Source organism: Hakea prostrata, chromosome 7 (assembly GCF_041222555.1).
Source record: "Hakea prostrata isolate BN-2017 chromosome 7, UWA_Hpros_2, whole genome shotgun sequence".
Taxonomy (NCBI): Eukaryota; Viridiplantae; Streptophyta; class Magnoliopsida; order Proteales; family Proteaceae; genus Hakea; species Hakea prostrata.
This window is the reverse complement of record NC_142606.1, coordinates 318704-334623: the sequence shown is the minus strand read 5'-3', so window position 1 is coordinate 334623 and position 15920 is coordinate 318704. Positions and strand designations below refer to the sequence as shown.

The window sequence follows — 15920 nt, the reverse complement described above, 5'->3', positions numbered from 1 at the left end:
TTAAGGTGATAATTGATGCTATAACATAAAAAAATGCATTACCTTTGGATGTGGAATGTTGAATATTGGTTTTTGGGCAATGAATTATGAATTGGCGGTGTTCCTTGAAGGTAAACAACGTTGTAATAGTTTATAAATCTAAGGGTATATATGTCATTTAATTTTTTTAATTTTTAATAATGGTAATTAGTCCGAGGTGGAATCTTTATAGCTTTTCATGACCATTGAATTATTTTTTTTTCCAATAAAAAAAAAAGGAGCGAAATTGATAATTCGCGCTTCCCCGATTCATTCGTTCAGAGAAGAGAGAACTACTCTTGTCAAAGTAGCGATTAGCTCAGAGGGGAGGTTGGTAGCTTCTGCTTCTACGATAATGGCCGTTTCATCGTCAATAGCAACGATTCCTTCATTCAGTGTTGAGCGCTCCATTACTGGCCTTTCTTCCAAGCTTTCTTCTTCCACTTCGATTCAATTTCCCGTTAGGCTTCGCCGACATCGATTCGGAAACTGGACGGTTGTAGCTTCTCCTCCGAAGCGTCAAATTCTTCCTAGGGTTTGGCATTTTTCCCTTTCTCTGTTATTGTTCTTCATTTATTTTTTTGGTTGTTGTACTGAACCTTGTTGAAACTGTTTGTGGATACCCAGATGTTGGTGCTATCTGTTGTAAACTGGAAATTTTTGGCCTTCTGTCTTGGCTGACGTTTATTTGACCTAATCTTTAATTCTTTACCAAGAATTTGAGTTTTGCTCTGAATCCCTGCTAAACATTTCTCTCATCCTCACCCAAAAATGTACCTAAGAAAAGATGGAAGTGTGTTGAAGAGTGAAGACTTCGTTAGACGGATACGCGAGCGCTTGGGATTGAGTTGTGTTCATTCAATTCTTACGTAAATCGTCTTGAATTTTCTTTCGAGTTGACACTGTTTTTTGATTCTAGATATTTGGTGAAATTTTGTAATAATTTTTTTGAGAGAACAGATTTAAGCCACGATAATAGGGAAGAGAGACTGAAAGTAGTTCACGTACCAATTAAATGTGTTACATCCACAAGCAAAGCTGAAGATGATTCACTATATGATGAATAAATAAATACAATTGGGATCTGTCAAGAACACCCAAAGCTTACAGCAAGACCCTCCCGGGAAATCCCTAGCACGAAATGCCAAAATCCCGTTTCTATTTCTTGCATAGACAACAAGACAGTGAAAGAAGGGAATACACCTCCAGGTCAGGTCACACCATACAGTCGGTGAAACCCTTCATACAAGATCTCTCATTTGGCTTGACCAAAAAAATGCTGAGTGGGCAACTTTTGTATTTTGGTTACTGATAAGAAACTTTTGATGCAATTGATTTCTAATCCTAACTATATTTGAATGGTTTAGATTTAAAGGATGGAGTGAAGTTCGTAATAATAAGTAAATATTGTTGTGTAAAGGTATATGAGTGAAAGGTAAAAAGAATCATATATGGTTTTGTTTATTTGAAATTATATTTTTGGTGATTGTTTACTCTCTTGTCTCCTTCAACCCTATCAACTGATAGCTTTTGTCTGCTTAGTTACCTTTAAGTAGCATATGGTACTGAAATAGATTGCTAGCTTTGAGGTTCCAGTTTTGTCTGGACCCTGACAATGTTGACCTAACCCTGGTTGACAAATGATTTTAGAATTTAAGAATAAGTTGGCCCTGCCTTTCAGTGCTTGATGACTCGTGCTACTGGGTAGCCCTTAATAAGAGAGAGCTATTGTCAGAAGGAAGGTCCTTAATTGGCATACCAGGTGTATACCTAGTCTGGATTTGCATAGTACTGAATCTTTGAACTCAGCATACTTGACAGTACAGAGGTGAGTTGGTAAACTATATATATGATATGGTAGAAGGGGTATGTTGAGGAAGTAAACTTCAGGTCCTTTAAATTTTTTTGTTCTCTTTACTTCTGCAAAATGTCTCCTGGGGTAGATCTTTTAAGTTATTTCTTCTCTCTTGCTTTGGAAACATCATAGAAGTGAGGAAGCAGAGCTGATATTTTGCAATGTTGGGAGGCTGTCTATTGCTTGCTTTATGGTTATAAAACTCTGCTTCTACCTTCTGCTTATATTTTGAATTGAGATTTCCTATGATATGGAAATTTTGTTTGTTTCTCCTGATATTTGTAGGTTGAAGCAAAGAAGCAAACATTCTCATCCTTTGATGATTTGCTGGCAAATTCTGACAAACCTGTATTGGTTGACTTCTATGCTACCTGGTAAGTCTTATTTGGTTTACTGAAGGATCCTTATTGAAGGTGGAGTGGTGGACTATGGTTTATATTACTTGTTCTGTATCTAACTCAAAATCAATTGATTTTTCTTTTTATTTGGAGATGCTATTTTTTCCATATTCTTAGTTCATGTCCAATTCCTCCATCCGCAGCCCACAAGAAGAAGAGTGATGAGAAACAGATTTGGTGACCTTGAAATTTCAGGAAGAGATGAGTCTCTGTGATATAATGAATCTGTGAAATTTCCGGAAAAGAATTAAAGAAGTTCATTTCATCATTTGCAGGTGTGGTCCTTGTCAATTCATGGCTCCTGTTCTTGATCAAGTCAGTGGGATGTTGAAAGATACGATCCAAGTTGTGAAAATTGACACAGAGAAGTACCCAACCATTGCTGACAAATACAAAATTGAGGCACTGCCTACATTTATCCTATTTAAGGATGGGAAACCCTTTAATCGCTTTGTAAGTTAATTTTTGGTTTCTTTTGCCTCCCTTGAAAGATTCAAAGTTAGTGACTTTAGGTGGAATATGGAGAACCGAGTATTGTTTCGTGAGACTCTAGACACAAGACACCAACAACTTGTTGGCACACACAGCCCACATGTACAGACGTGGGAATCTCCTTTGGAGATGCATCCAAGCAGCCGTTTGCTACATAGTGCAAAATCTCTGATTTACTTCATTATTTTGTGATCAGTGATTTGACATCACCTTCGCAAACCCTTCATTTGTTTCGTTTAATCAAGGTCTATTTTGAAAAGTGTTCCATGTGGTCAATCAAACCTTGAACCTTCTCCTGCTGAAGCTTTATTGCATATAGCAGTTATCCTCCAATTGAATCCTATGATGGACTTCTGGTCTTGTAAATCTATATGCTTGCTCATTATTTTTCTAAATTCCAATTTCTTGTCAGTTACTGTTTGATTACTTTCAGGAAGGTGCGTTGACTGCAGATCAGCTCGTCGAACGGATTGAAACTGTGCTCAAAGTTAAGCAATAGCTCTCAAGGTCAGCCAATTTCAAATACTATGTAGATGCTATAACATCTGTGGAGAGACCCTTTCTATTACTCTCATTTTATTTATTTATTTATTTTTTTTTGGGGGGGGGGGGGGGGGTTGTTAATGCAATTATATGATAAGGCTTCAAATTTGTCAATTAATTGTGGATGGAGAAACTGAATGTGATTAACATTAGAAGTTTGTGACTCTTGGCCTTTTGAAGATGCAGGAATGTATTAGTTGATCAGCAATGTCTTTCTAGAGTGGATCTCAAAAAAGAAAAGAAAAAATATTAGAATGCATATACTGCTGCTTCTGGGGATCAATGTTTTATGATTACGAAAAGAGTTGGCTTCAATACAAACTGGATCTGCAGAATAGTTGCATTATTCTCTAAAAAGAGAATGCAAAAAATGTAAAATTCTGTTGTGATGTATTAATGTTTGTCATTGCTATTCTTCTTTTCATGTGGAGGCTTTGAATTTTGAATACCATGAGTTGAGTTACATTCCTTTCGTTTCCCCGAGTCATTTGTGTGCAATTAGCCCATCTTTCATATTAGGCTTGCAACTGAACAGCCCCATATGCAATGGGTGGGTGCATTTACCGATGTTGGGAGATTGGATGTATGACAATCTCTATAATCCTTCTCTGAATGAGACAAAGTCACTTGAGTATGATGACATTCATAGCTGTGGCCATGGCTTGTGACGGATGGAATGAACTACCCCTCTAGCTATATTGAATCGGACTGTAAGCAGATAATCAGGTATTGTGAAGGCGAGGTACAACCACTGATTACATTGGAGCCCTTGATTCAATATGTCCACTACCTAATTGATAACTTTGTGCATGGTTTCCTTTTTATATTCTTAGGAGTCTTAATATAATAGTAGATCTCTTAGTTAGGAAGACTCTTTCTGTTTGGATAAAAAAGATGGTCGTTTTTTCACTGAGTGGTTGGTGGAACTTTGTTCACCTTCACCTCCTACGGTGTTATAGAATTGCTGTTTACTGCCCCCAAAAAAAAAAAGAAGCATTTACTACTGAACATATGAACAAAAGGATTTTTCATGTGATGAATTAGTCATCACATTTTTTGTGACTTTTGGGCCAGAATCGTATGCGCAGTACTCAATAAAGATTTCCTCTTTAGCTATTACAAGTTTTGAATAAAATATGCAAGTGCTGTTCTTATCTTTTATAAGACCAATATGCCGTTTTTTTTTTTGAAGATAACTTCGTTGCAAAGGAGACAAGGGGTATGCAACACGTTAACTAGGTGGTTCTGGACCTTCTGGTGTCAAAATTTATTATTACAAAGTATTTTAGTATTGTAAAGTAATTATATAATTATTATTACAAAGTATTGTAAAGGATTGGAGACAGCTTGAAGAGAGAGGTAGGTAAAAAGGTGTGAAATGATAAAGTTTGAATCTATGACTTCTTTGATTTTACCATGCTTCTAGATAAAAGGATGCTACATTCTGTCAAGGGTGTATCCAATACATCATTATTTTGAATAATGTTTACATAGATTTTTTATTTGGGTTTGAGATTTGTGGTTTCACTGTCTTTCAAATTTTTTATTTATATTTTTTTTAAGGGGAAAATCGGTAGCTTTTTTATTAGGGGGTGGATTATGGAGATTATTACATATAGTGTGGGGGAAGAAGGGAGGGGGGGGGGGGGAGTTATAAAAAAAAAAAAAAAAAAGAGAGTGGGTTTTTTTTTTTTGATGGGGTGGTGTTTTTTGTGGCTTGGTCTTTTTTTTCTAACGAAACCCACTCCCCCCTCCAAAATTAAGAGAGATGTGGATTATGGAGATTATTACATATATTAAAGGAAATATTGAACCTGTGACTTCTTCTCTAAGAAGTGCTGGTGTTTATTGACTCTGGATCATTTTTCCATTCGAAGAACACATACTGCTCTCGCAATAATTAAGAGAGATGTTCAATCATAGCAAACTCTCCACTGTTGAAGCAACAATTTAACTTTTTCAGTTTTTGTTATTATTATTCTCCATGGAATTGTGCATGATGACGTGACTCTATTTTGAGTTCATGTAAATATTTGTGATACACTAATTTGGTATAAGGTGAATTTCATCAAGGTTCTAAAGACATTCTCTCCATTACATCCCTCTTTTTCAGGAAGAGTATACTAGAAATTATGACTTAATTTTTGTAATCAGTTTTAGAGGTAAAAATCAATATTTTGGCTAATTTTGTAAATATAAACTCAGTTTTTGCTAATTTTGTAAAGTGAAACATTAAGGGGTTGTATGGTAACGATTCTGGCACACTTATTCTGTGCCATTTGCTCACTTTGGCACAGAAATCAGCAAAAACATGTATGGTAAATCGGTTCAACTTTTCTGTTCAGGTTCAGCAAAACTGTGCTGAGCCAGGCAATTGGCACACTTTTTCCTTGTGTCAGAGAAGCTCAAACTTAGACCTATAAATGGATAACCGAAATCCGCCTCCGAATTCGCATTCGTATTCGTTTAAGGGTATCCGTATCCGAAAATTTTCTTACCGGAAAATATCCGTATCCGTCCGCTAAGCAACCGGATTCGGATTCGGATTCGGATTCGGATAATTGCTTATCGGATCGAATAATATCCGGATAAATTTTTATCCGGAAAGAGTAAAGTATTTAACATTTTTTCTTTAAAAATAGATGATAATCGGATTTGGATACCGGTAATCGGATTCGGATAGCGGTATTCGGTAATCGGAAATTATAATTTTTAATAAAAAAATGTAAAAAAGTGACAATTATCAATCAATAATCGGATATTTTATCGGATCGGATTATTATCGGATATCCGATAAAGTTTCAAATTCGGATTCGGATGCCTTCTCTAAATTTTTTCCGGATTGGGATTCGGATAGCGGATTTGCTAATCGGATTCGGATTCGGATATTGGTGTATCCGGGCCGAATCCGATCCGTTTACAGGCCTACTCAAAATTGGAGCTTCTTGTGCACTGAAGCAATTCTGTCAAAAATGCAGGGCACAAGCTTGTCGTTGACTTCTACCAAAAAAAAAAAAAAAAAAACTTGTCGTTGACGGTATTAGGGTTATCGATGTAATTTCATCGATAACCCTAAACTCCTCATCACTCTCTCATCTCTCTGCACTCTCGTCTCTCTGCAATCGACTTCTGCACTCTCGTCTCTCTCAACGGTCATCTCTCAACGGTCATCTCTCTACGGTCATCTCTCAACGGTCATCTCTCGCAGCCCTATATAACCTCTCGTATCTCTCTCGTCTCCCTCATCTCTCACAACTCTCTCTCGTCTCTCTCATCTCTCTCATCTCTCCAAACTCTCTCAATCTCTCGACTCCAAAACGAGTCTCTCCAACCGATCGTGTTTGGAAGCATTTATGCAATCGATCCTCTATTTGGAAGCATCTCTGCAGCCAATCTCTCTGTTTGAAAGCGTCTATGCAACCGATCTATTTGTTTGGAAGCGTATCTGCAACCTATCTCTCTGTCAGAAGTTGAAGCCCTCTTGTGCAAGCAAAGCCCTGTCTATGCATCTGATCGCTCTTCAACCGAAGCCGTCTGCAACCCACTTCTTCATCTTCGTTCAATGTGAGTGGAGGTTATCGATGTTTGCCCTGTCTCTGCAACTGTTCATAGTTTTTTTTTTTTTTTTTGCACATAGTTGTTCTGAATAAGAAAACCTGATTCTTTCTAATTTTTCTGATATTGCTAAATTCATTTTCTGTTTACATCAGAGCACAAGGGTGTCATTCCTTATGACTGAAATGGAAATTTTTTTGCAAGATTTTATGTTCTTGGACTTTACTTTGATTGTTCAATTCCATTGGTTTTGTTTCTGAGAGTAATATGTTGGGATATTGAGACCTAATTGTTTGGTATATGATACTTGGATTTTTCATTTTTATGTGTGTGGCCATTGATTGTTAGATTACAAACAGAGTTATGGAAGGTCTGATGCGTGCGAGACTGAGACACCATTACTTCATGGGATATTGAGATCTCATTGTTTAGTACATGATACTTGGATTCTTCACTTTTTTGTGTGTTGAGATCTTGTGGGTGGCAATTGATTGATGGTTAACAGAATTATGGTTCTAAACTAAAAAGATTTCATTTTTATCTTTGTGTTCTTAAAGTTGGTTTTTAATTCTCTTTTTTCCCCTTTTGTTTTACTTTAGGTCAGTTTGGATCTTGGGTATCATTTTTGGGATTTGGTACAAGGTTTGGTTTCATTTGACTCAATGTTCCCATGCATCAGTTTTGTTTTGAAGTTTTGGAAAAGGGACTCAGTTGATGTTTTGGTTGAGTATCCAAATGGGAAGTGAGGAGTATTTATTCAGCTGTTGAAAGCCCGATTCAACAGTATGATGAGAGCTCTGCTAATCAGCCTTAAAAGCATTAAAAGTGAAGAGCTCTGCTAATCAGCCTTAAAAGCATTAGTCTGATGTCATCAGTCTGATGAGAGCTCTGCTAATTAGCCTTAAAAGTTAGGTTCTACAAAATGTGAGAACTAAAATCAAGGGATAAGTTAAATTAAGAAAACAGCATGAATGATGTTTGTTACCTACGGGGTCTTGTTTCTAAATGGGTCTGAAATCCTTTTAGTGCATAGAACTTAATCCAACAGAGTTAAGTTAACTTTGTCTTCACCTTTATCTATTAATCCTCTTGTTCAAGTAGTATATTTTACATATCAGATTTCCAGTCTACGATTGCTTCCTTCTTTTCTAATCCCCACTAGATCCATCTAATCGAGGATTGGGTTTTGTGATAAGGATTGGAACTTAATTTGGGTGCTTATTTCTTAACTGGAGCTGTGCTTGATGCAGACCAGAAATCTGTGTGATGGTTATGGTCCTTATGGGCATCCAAGAGTTTTTATTTCACCATCAATGGAGTGGATAGAAACCACTCTGGCTTTCTGTTGGAAGTATCTTCAAATTCCAACACTTTCTTATGCTGTTATTTTATATGTGGTGAAATACCTAATGAAAAGATACAATATGCCTTTTCTATAACAAAAGAACTCATAGATTATGCTGACTAGCTTACTAATTGTTGCAAAATTATAGAAATTTAGAAGATGAGGGAAAGCTGAAGGACTAAGTTGAAGTGTGATCAGAAACACATTCTCTGCTTATGAGGGTATCATATGAAGTAGGATAACAGATCAAGATTTGTTTAGCAGTTGATATCTAGAGGGTTCTTTATTGGTTTGATCTCACTCTTGTTTCCTGCTTTAAATGCTGGTACATTGTTTTGAAGAAAAACTTTTGCTCAGTTGTATGCATGTTAAACAGATGATCTTAGTTCTCTCCACCCACCCCCACCCTCACCCACCCTCACCCTCTTATTTGATTGTTTCTTCTCATAGTATGTTGCCTTATTTGTGACAGCCAACACAATGCAGTTAACTGCTTTCTCCATTCTTTATTTTGTTACCTCAAGGAGTTGATTAAGGAACAATATGGATGATTGCTTCTCACAAGAAATGCCCAACCTACCTACTAGTATGAATAATATTTATATACTTCATGTCTGTCCCTGAAAGTTTCCAGTTCATTATGTCTATTCTTTAAGTTAATGATTTTGGATAAGAACCTGAATTATTTTCTGTTCCAAAATTTTCAAGATAAATGACTTTCTTGGGTCTTCTGAATGCTTGCAGCCATGGAGGTTTGGTTATGAAGGAATTGTGTTTTACAGTAAAATGGTTAGAAGATGTAGAGAACATGGTGATGCAGATACCCAAAGAGATTGTTAATGTGATTGTTTGGAGGGTCTTTTGAGTGCTTGTAGCTTCCATGGGAACATGGAGATGGAGAAAGGGTATAGGAACATGGAGATGGAGAAAGGGTATAGCAGATATTATGTTCTGTTGTGAGCTTTCTGGAAAATTCCATCGGTTCTCTCCTAATTCAATCTGGAGATGTCTGTTTCAGATTGACTTTAGGCTCTAGACAGTTTAACAAATGATAAAAATCCCTTAACTGTATTACTGTTGTTTTTTAAAGCTTTCTGGAAAATTCCATGTGTTGAACATGTAGGAATGGAGATTTTTTTTTTCCCCCCCCCCCCCCCCTCTCTCTTAGAAGTGTCTGCTCTAGCAGATATTATTCACCTTAATATCTGTTTCCAAACACTTAGTGCAATTAGAAGAGACACTTATCACTGGAAAACATTATAATCTCACTTGATGTCTGTGACCACCTGTGTCTGAATTGAATCAGCATACTTTAGGCTCTAGACAGTTTAACAAATGTAAAAATCCCTTAACTGTATATACTTGTAGTTCAAGTTTTTTAAAACATGTATTACCTACCAATGTGTATGAAAATGAGGAATGGAAGAGCTTCATTGTGTTACTCTTTCCTCCCCCCACCGTCACTCTCTCTCAATATAGAGAAGTTGGTCTGCTCTATCAAATATTATTCACCTTAATATCTGTTTCCAAACACTTAGTGCAAATTAGAAACAGACACTAATCACTTGAAAACATTATAATCTCACTTGATGTCTGTGACCACCTGTGTCTGAATTGAATCAGCATATTTACGTATAAACAAACCGCATTGACCCAACCCTAGTACGGTAGACCCAATCAATCCTGATGATCCCGGCTTAGGCTCTCTCAATGCTGCAGGAAGAAGAAGAAGAAGAGGACTATTTCGCTGTGGTTTGTGAATTGGAAAGAGGAGTGAGAGATGGAGATGAGAGCGGTGGAAGACATAGATATGGCAGAGGACATCATACCCCCTATCCCATCCCTCGCCTTCTCCCTACACGACTCCTTCCTCTCCTCTCACTGTTCTGCCTGTTTTCGCCCTCTTCTTCCTCATAACGATATTAATGCTACTTCCCCTCCACTTCTTCCTTCCAACTCTATCAATCTCTCCTCCTCCGCCTCCTCTTCCACTATACTCTACTGCTCTCCTCAGTGCTCCGCCGCCGACTCTGAACTCCACTTCTCCAGCGGCGAGCACCACCTCCTCCGCATCTCCCAGTCAGAGCCGCCACTTACCTGGAACGACGACACTTCCGACCTCCGCACCTCACTACGCCTCCTCCTCCGCTTCGAGAGGCTGGGTCTCCTCTCCCACCTCCACCAACAACAACAACAACCCAACAAGATTTCTGGCAGAATCGCTGGTTTAATCAGTAACCGCGATAGAATTGAAGGTGGCGATGATGCCCAACTCGATGATATGTTCGCGAAGGTACTAGAAGGCGCGAGGATATGAACATGGGCATGAACAAGAACTCGAGGAGTTTGTTCTGTGTCAGGTGCTGATGAATGCCGTGGAGGTGCAGGATAATCAGGGTCGCTCCCTTGGTGTCGCTGTCTATGGGCCGGCTTTCTCCTGGATCAACCACAGCTGCTCTCCTAACGCTTGCTATCGTTTCCTCCCAGCTGGGTCGGGGACGCATGGTTGCTTTGATTCAGGGTATCGCATTGTTGCAAGTGGTGATGATTCTCTAGTAAGAATCGGTGATGCTTCATTGAAGTTTTTATTTTCCCATCTTCTTGGAAGTGACAGTTACTTGGAATTGAAAATTGGTTGCAGTTAAAGACATGGTTTAGTGATGAGACCAAACTTAATCAAGGTGATCATTTGCATCTGAAGTTTTGCAATTTCTAAATTTTCTGATTGGAACTATTATTTGTCTATTTTACGTCTTGTTTATAGCTATACTCTCTGTTTTTTCTGGTGCAGGATGGTGTGGATATGGTCCCAGAATTGTTGTTAGGAGCATCAAGCCGATCAAGAAGGGAGAGGAAGTTTTGGTGACATACACAGACTTATTGCAACCTAAGGTAATTCTCATTGTTGCATACTGCATACCTAGGCTACCATATTACTGAGTTTAATTAACTGCTGAGTTTCAAATCTAAGCTTAGGTTGTGTTATTTGACTTGTAAGATTCTCTAATTCATTTAGCCGAGCTACTGCATTTTGGCAGGTGTTTATTCTGTTATACCATTTCAATCAGTTTAGTGCGGGTACTTCATGTGCTTGGTAGTTATGTGCTAAAAAGCTGGGCCTATATTACACTGACAATTAAACAATGGACCACTGATGGTGGTCAATTTAGTAAACAAACGCATGATATGCAATTGAATTGGTAGAAAGCCAATCTCTTATTTTTCTTCAATCTCTTATTTTTCTTCTATTTGCTGAAAGATAAACGCCATCTATTGTAATTTTATTATCGGAGAACAGTGGTATGAACCAGACCTTCTCATCCCAATCCAATTTGGTATCCACTGTCTATTGCTGTGTGTTCTTGTATGAACTGTCTGAACTTGGAGTTATTGCTGCTTTTTCACTTCTCATGTAGTCAATTTCTTTTCCAGCTCTGAACTTTTTACACTCTTTTGTTTCTTTTGCAGGCAGTGAGGCATGCAGAGTTGTGGATGAGGTATCGGTTCATTTGCAATTGTAGCAGATGTGCATCACCGAAGGCATATGTGGATTGTATTTTGCAAGTAAGAAATTGTACAGATTTGTAATAGTGACTTAAGTGTTTCTATCAGGTGACATTATTTCCTAAATATGTTTCGTGTGTTAAGTTCATTTCTCTCTGAATAGTATATATCATTTATAGATTTGATTGGTAGTATTGATCCAGTACTTGTTGAAGGGGTAATAAACATTGTGTGCCTGTCTACTTGGCTAAACTGCCAGAGTGTAATCCTTGGTTCATTAAGACACGTGTAGAATAATTGACAAGGCATCATGTAGGCAACTAATCACCTTGAGGTCAATGTGCCTGGCCAGACCAAGGGGTTAAAAGAAAAATGAGAGGAAGAAGGGAAGAGTATGTAGTTTATTTATAAAGGCCCTCGTCAGCTTGGCACTGCCTATGCATCAAGGTGGTTGCCCATGCCTTGTCTCACCTAGTCTATGGTTTTACCCTTCATAGCCTCATGAGTATTACTGTTGATTCTTGAAGCCCCTTTTTTCTTTTTCTTTTTTTCCTTTTTTTTTTTTTGGGTGGGGTGGGGGTTGGGGTTGTTTGTGTGAATGAAACCATTTTCCTTTGTTAAATTGCATGTCACGGTTTATTCCATTTGAACCCATTCCCGTACTTATCCACTGAAGTTGAAGGAATCACTTGTCTAGTAAATTGAAAATTCCCATATTCTTTTGAGTTGTAACTCAGCTTTCCTGGAGTGTCATTTACTGGTTGCTGCATTGCTTTCCAGGGTAATTTTCATATTGACGATGGGGCTACAAAATCAGTTTCAGAAGAGGATCTCTGCAATAATGACTCATACAAAGATCTTAGTGATTTTGTGGATGAAGCTATAAGTGACTATCTGTCAGATGGGGAACCTGAATCTTTGTGTGAAAAGCTGGAAAGCATGCTCTTTGGAAATCTGTGGAATGTGCAGATTCAACTAAAGGAGGAGCCATTGCATCAAAATTTGAAGTTGCACCCCCTTCATTATCTCTCTCTGAATGTGTATATTAGTTTAGTGTCTGCCTATAAGGTACGAGCAAGTCAATTGCAAGCTCTCCAATCCGAAATGAGCGATCAATGGTCACAAGCCTTTGACATGAGCAGGAGCAGTGCAGCATATTGTTTGTTGCTTGCAGGAGTAACCCATTACTTGTTCCTCTCTGAGACTTCCTTGATTGCAACAGCTGCCAATTTCTGGATTGATGCTGGAGAATCCTTGTTGAGTCTCTCAAGAAGCTCAAGATGGAGTTTAATCAATGAACAGTCCTTGCATCACTCAGAACTTCAATCCTCCCTTTGCAGTAGCAACAGCAGGTGCAAATTGATGGACAAATTGGAAATAAATTCTGCTTGCCGTTTGTCTCCAAGTATATCCAGACTGACGGAGTTTGAAGAGTTATCCGAATGGTTTCTTGATTGTATCTTGAGGTTTTCACCAAGAGTCTGGCCCTTCTTGATCCAGGGACATTCCTTCCTCGGACATTTTACCGATCCTATTGATTTTGGATGGCTCGGGCTGCCACGAGCTTCAACTGTTGGGGGTTATGGACCTCGTTTGGGTGCCACTGATGTCAAGCTTGATCATGGGGATGAAAGAAGTTCTCATGCCTGTAGATGTGAAGGGAAGTGCACTGATGGAGGAGGATCAGATCTCTATCAACTTGGTACTCATTGTTTACTCTATGGAGCATATCTATCTAGTATTTGTTATGGTTCTCATGGTCTTTGGGCTCACTCTGCTAGTGATGTACTTTGTGGAGAAAATGTGACTGGGTAACTATTTTAAATCAATTCCGGTGAGTTCAAGAAATGTTGAAAGGTTTCCAGATTTAATTTAATTAACTAAATGTATGTTCAAGGCACCATGTTGGTCAATCCAGTGCAATGACCAAATCAAATCTTTGGAATCTAGGCCAATGCAGCAGGCACAGCTCATTAATCCAAAAGATCTTACCTTGGGTGATGATATTTCAATCTCTAATATTGGCTTAAAGAGAAATTCTCATGAAAATTAACTCTGTATTGAGAAATTAAACACTAGACAAGAGAATACGAACTAAGTCATGCATTTGCAAAACCAACATAGTAACGAATGAAAGTTAAGGTGTGAAAAATAGCTTTGAGTTTTGATTTCACTATTCATTAAGAAACATTTCATATTCACTATTCAGTGATGTAATAATTAGTAATTTATATAGCTAAGTCATCTTAATAACCATTCATTTTGAGTTATATTACCATAGAAGATTAACCCTGATGAACATAATCGATTATGAAAGTGATGGTACCTGGTGGCTCCACAGTTTCCTTAGAACCCAAAGAGTGGATGAATATGAAAGGAATAAAATCAACGGGAATAAGTCAATCAATTGGCTGCTTACTCTATGGAAATTTTCAATCAGAGAAGAAACTACCATTTGTTCTAGAAAATTTTTCCCTCAAATATTCAAATATTCAAATATTCAAATATTCAAATATTCCAACCTACCTCAGCAAGCTTCTAATCACTTGAGATTTTTTTTTTCTTTTTTTTCTTTTTTTTTCTTCTGCCCCTCCCAATTCCTTAGTCAGGTAGAGAACCCATCTCACTAACTGAGCTCATACGCGTTAAAACCGAGTTGTTGCCACGTCTAATTCTTCCTGAAAACCTTATAAAAGGCGGTCTCCTTCACTGTGTCTCCTCAACCATCTCTGTGATTGCTCACTCTTTCTAAGTTTCTGCTTCTTCTGGAATTTGGTTGTTAATAGTTTTCTCTCGTTCCTTTCCACACCATGGCTGAGGAGAAGAAACACCACTTCTTTCACCACAAGGAAGAAAAGCCAGAAGAAGAAATGACCGCTGAAGATTATGAGAAAAAGGAGAAACAACACAAGCACTTAGAGCAACTTGGTGGGCTTGGTGCCCTTGCTGCTGGTGCTTATGCTCTGGTAATTCCTGCTTCTAACCACTTCTATTTCCTCTATATATACTATAGTATGTTATTAAGGATTTAAGATTGATTTTATCCATGGCTTTGTTTAATATTTCTTATCAGCATGAGAAGCACCAGGCCAAGAAAGACCCAGAAAATGCTCATGCCCACAAGGTCAGAGAAGAGGTTGCAGCAGTTCTTGCAGTTGGAGCTGGTGGGTTTGCCTTCCATGAACACCATGAAAAGAAAGATGCAAAGGAAGAAGGAGAGTCGGCTCAGCACTCTTGATCAACACTATGTATATGGATTCTGAGATCCAAGCCGTTTCCAAACCAAAATCCTTCTTATTTGCTTTTGGGTTATTAATGGGTATCTTAGTTATCTGAAAGTGGTTAAAGCAAATTAAGGTTTACCCTTTCAATTTGCTAAATGGTTTTCTTGATCTGTGGGTTTCTAATAATAAACTTTTCTGTTTCTTTTGCATTTAATCAATTATGGTAGTTAATATGGAATGTATGAAATTGTGTAAGTTTATTGTTATGATAATGCTTACCACTAAAGAGTTGACTTGATGACAATGATCAACGCCTCTTAGTGATTAGTGAAGAAGTTGAGGTTCAATTTTCCTTAGTGGCATATATACGTAACAGTTTCGTCTCCAATATATATAAAATCATCAGATTTAAAAAACAATTTTAAGTTTATATGAAATTCAATAGTAGAGAAGTGAAAAATCCTTCCATTTTACGATGTAAAAGTTTATTCATGTATGTTTATATCACTTCTAACTCCTACCCTATTAAGGAAGATGGATATTTTTTTTCTAACAAGAAAAAATAAAATAAAATTATAATACATATCTTCACTATCATTCTTGATTATGATACCATACCATTTCACTAAATTTAAAAGAATGAAATACATAATGAAAATTTAGTTCCTTATTCTGATTTTTCTTCCCTTGGTTTTTCAAACAATAATCAAAAGGTGTTTGCTAGTCTAAGTATGGTGATAGGTTCTGTCATTTATTTAAGTTTAGGCGGGTTTGCAATCCACGTCAAAGGGCCTTACAAGCAGTAGAGATCTCAAAATAAGTACATTGTATTGACCAAACACTTTCTTCGTGCGAATTAGACAATCCAATCTGATACCAAACAAATAGTGAGATTAGGACTAAGAGTCCACTTGTTACATTACTATAAAAAAACACAATTCATATATTCTATTGTTTGGAAAAAAAGAAGTTGAAATTCAAAGTCT

The 15920-nt window shown here is 37.5% G+C and overlaps 3 protein-coding genes across 4 annotated transcripts; all 3 read left to right on the top strand.

Moving 5' to 3' along the window:
- The first annotated feature begins 276 nt into the window (after nucleotides 1–276).
- On the top strand, nucleotides 277–3786 carry TY2 (thioredoxin Y2). Of its 2 annotated transcripts, none has more exons than XM_089161359.1 (5): nucleotides 277–553; nucleotides 2159–2247; nucleotides 2547–2724; nucleotides 3197–3270; nucleotides 3493–3786. In XM_089161359.1, the coding sequence occupies exons 1-4, from the start codon at nucleotides 374–376 to the stop codon at nucleotides 3260–3262; spliced, it is 513 nt and encodes a 170-aa protein (XP_089017485.1). In that variant the 5' UTR covers nucleotides 277–373; the 3' UTR covers nucleotides 3263–3270; nucleotides 3493–3786. The 2 variants fall into 2 exon arrangements, with proteins under 2 accessions (XP_089017485.1, XP_089017484.1); XM_089161358.1 differs by having other exon boundaries at nucleotides 278–553; nucleotides 3487–3786.
- A 2599-nt stretch (nucleotides 3787–6385) lies between these two features.
- Nucleotides 6386–14155, top strand: LOC149008723 (SET domain-containing protein). The gene is given in 8 exon segments (XM_089161804.1): nucleotides 6386–8792; nucleotides 8951–9138; nucleotides 9926–10513; nucleotides 10515–10761; nucleotides 10848–10887; nucleotides 10998–11098; nucleotides 11675–11770; nucleotides 12491–14155. Coding segments are annotated over 6 exon segments (2046 nt in total). The 5' UTR covers nucleotides 6386–8792; nucleotides 8951–9138; nucleotides 9926–9986; the 3' UTR covers nucleotides 13526–14155.
- A 268-nt stretch (nucleotides 14156–14423) lies between these two features.
- LOC149008722 (uncharacterized) lies at nucleotides 14424–14955 on the top strand. The gene is made up of 2 exons (XM_089160671.1): nucleotides 14424–14676; nucleotides 14784–14955. The coding sequence occupies exons 1-2, from the start codon at nucleotides 14521–14523 to the stop codon at nucleotides 14946–14948; spliced, it is 321 nt and encodes a 106-aa protein (XP_089016797.1). The 5' UTR covers nucleotides 14424–14520; the 3' UTR covers nucleotides 14949–14955.
- The last annotated feature ends 965 nt before the right edge of the window (nucleotides 14956–15920 follow it).

Bases quoted from the DNA above. Each gene is read 5' to 3' on its own strand.
- LOC149008722 (XM_089160671.1), top strand. From the start codon at position 14,521: ATGGCTGAGGAGAAGAAACACCACTTCTTTCACCACAAGGAAGAAAAG. The intron at 14,677-14,783 runs GTAATTCCTGCT...ATTTCTTATCAG, and splicing joins CTGCTGGTGCTTATGCTCTG to CATGAGAAGCACCAGGCCAA.
- TY2 (XM_089161359.1), top strand. From the start codon at position 374: ATGGCCGTTTCATCGTCAATAGCAACGATTCCTTCATTCAGTGTTGAG. The intron at 554-2,158 runs GTTTGGCATTTT...TGATATTTGTAG, and splicing joins AGCGTCAAATTCTTCCTAGG to GTTGAAGCAAAGAAGCAAAC. The intron at 2,725-3,196 runs GTAAGTTAATTT...GATTACTTTCAG, and splicing joins GGAAACCCTTTAATCGCTTT to GAAGGTGCGTTGACTGCAGA.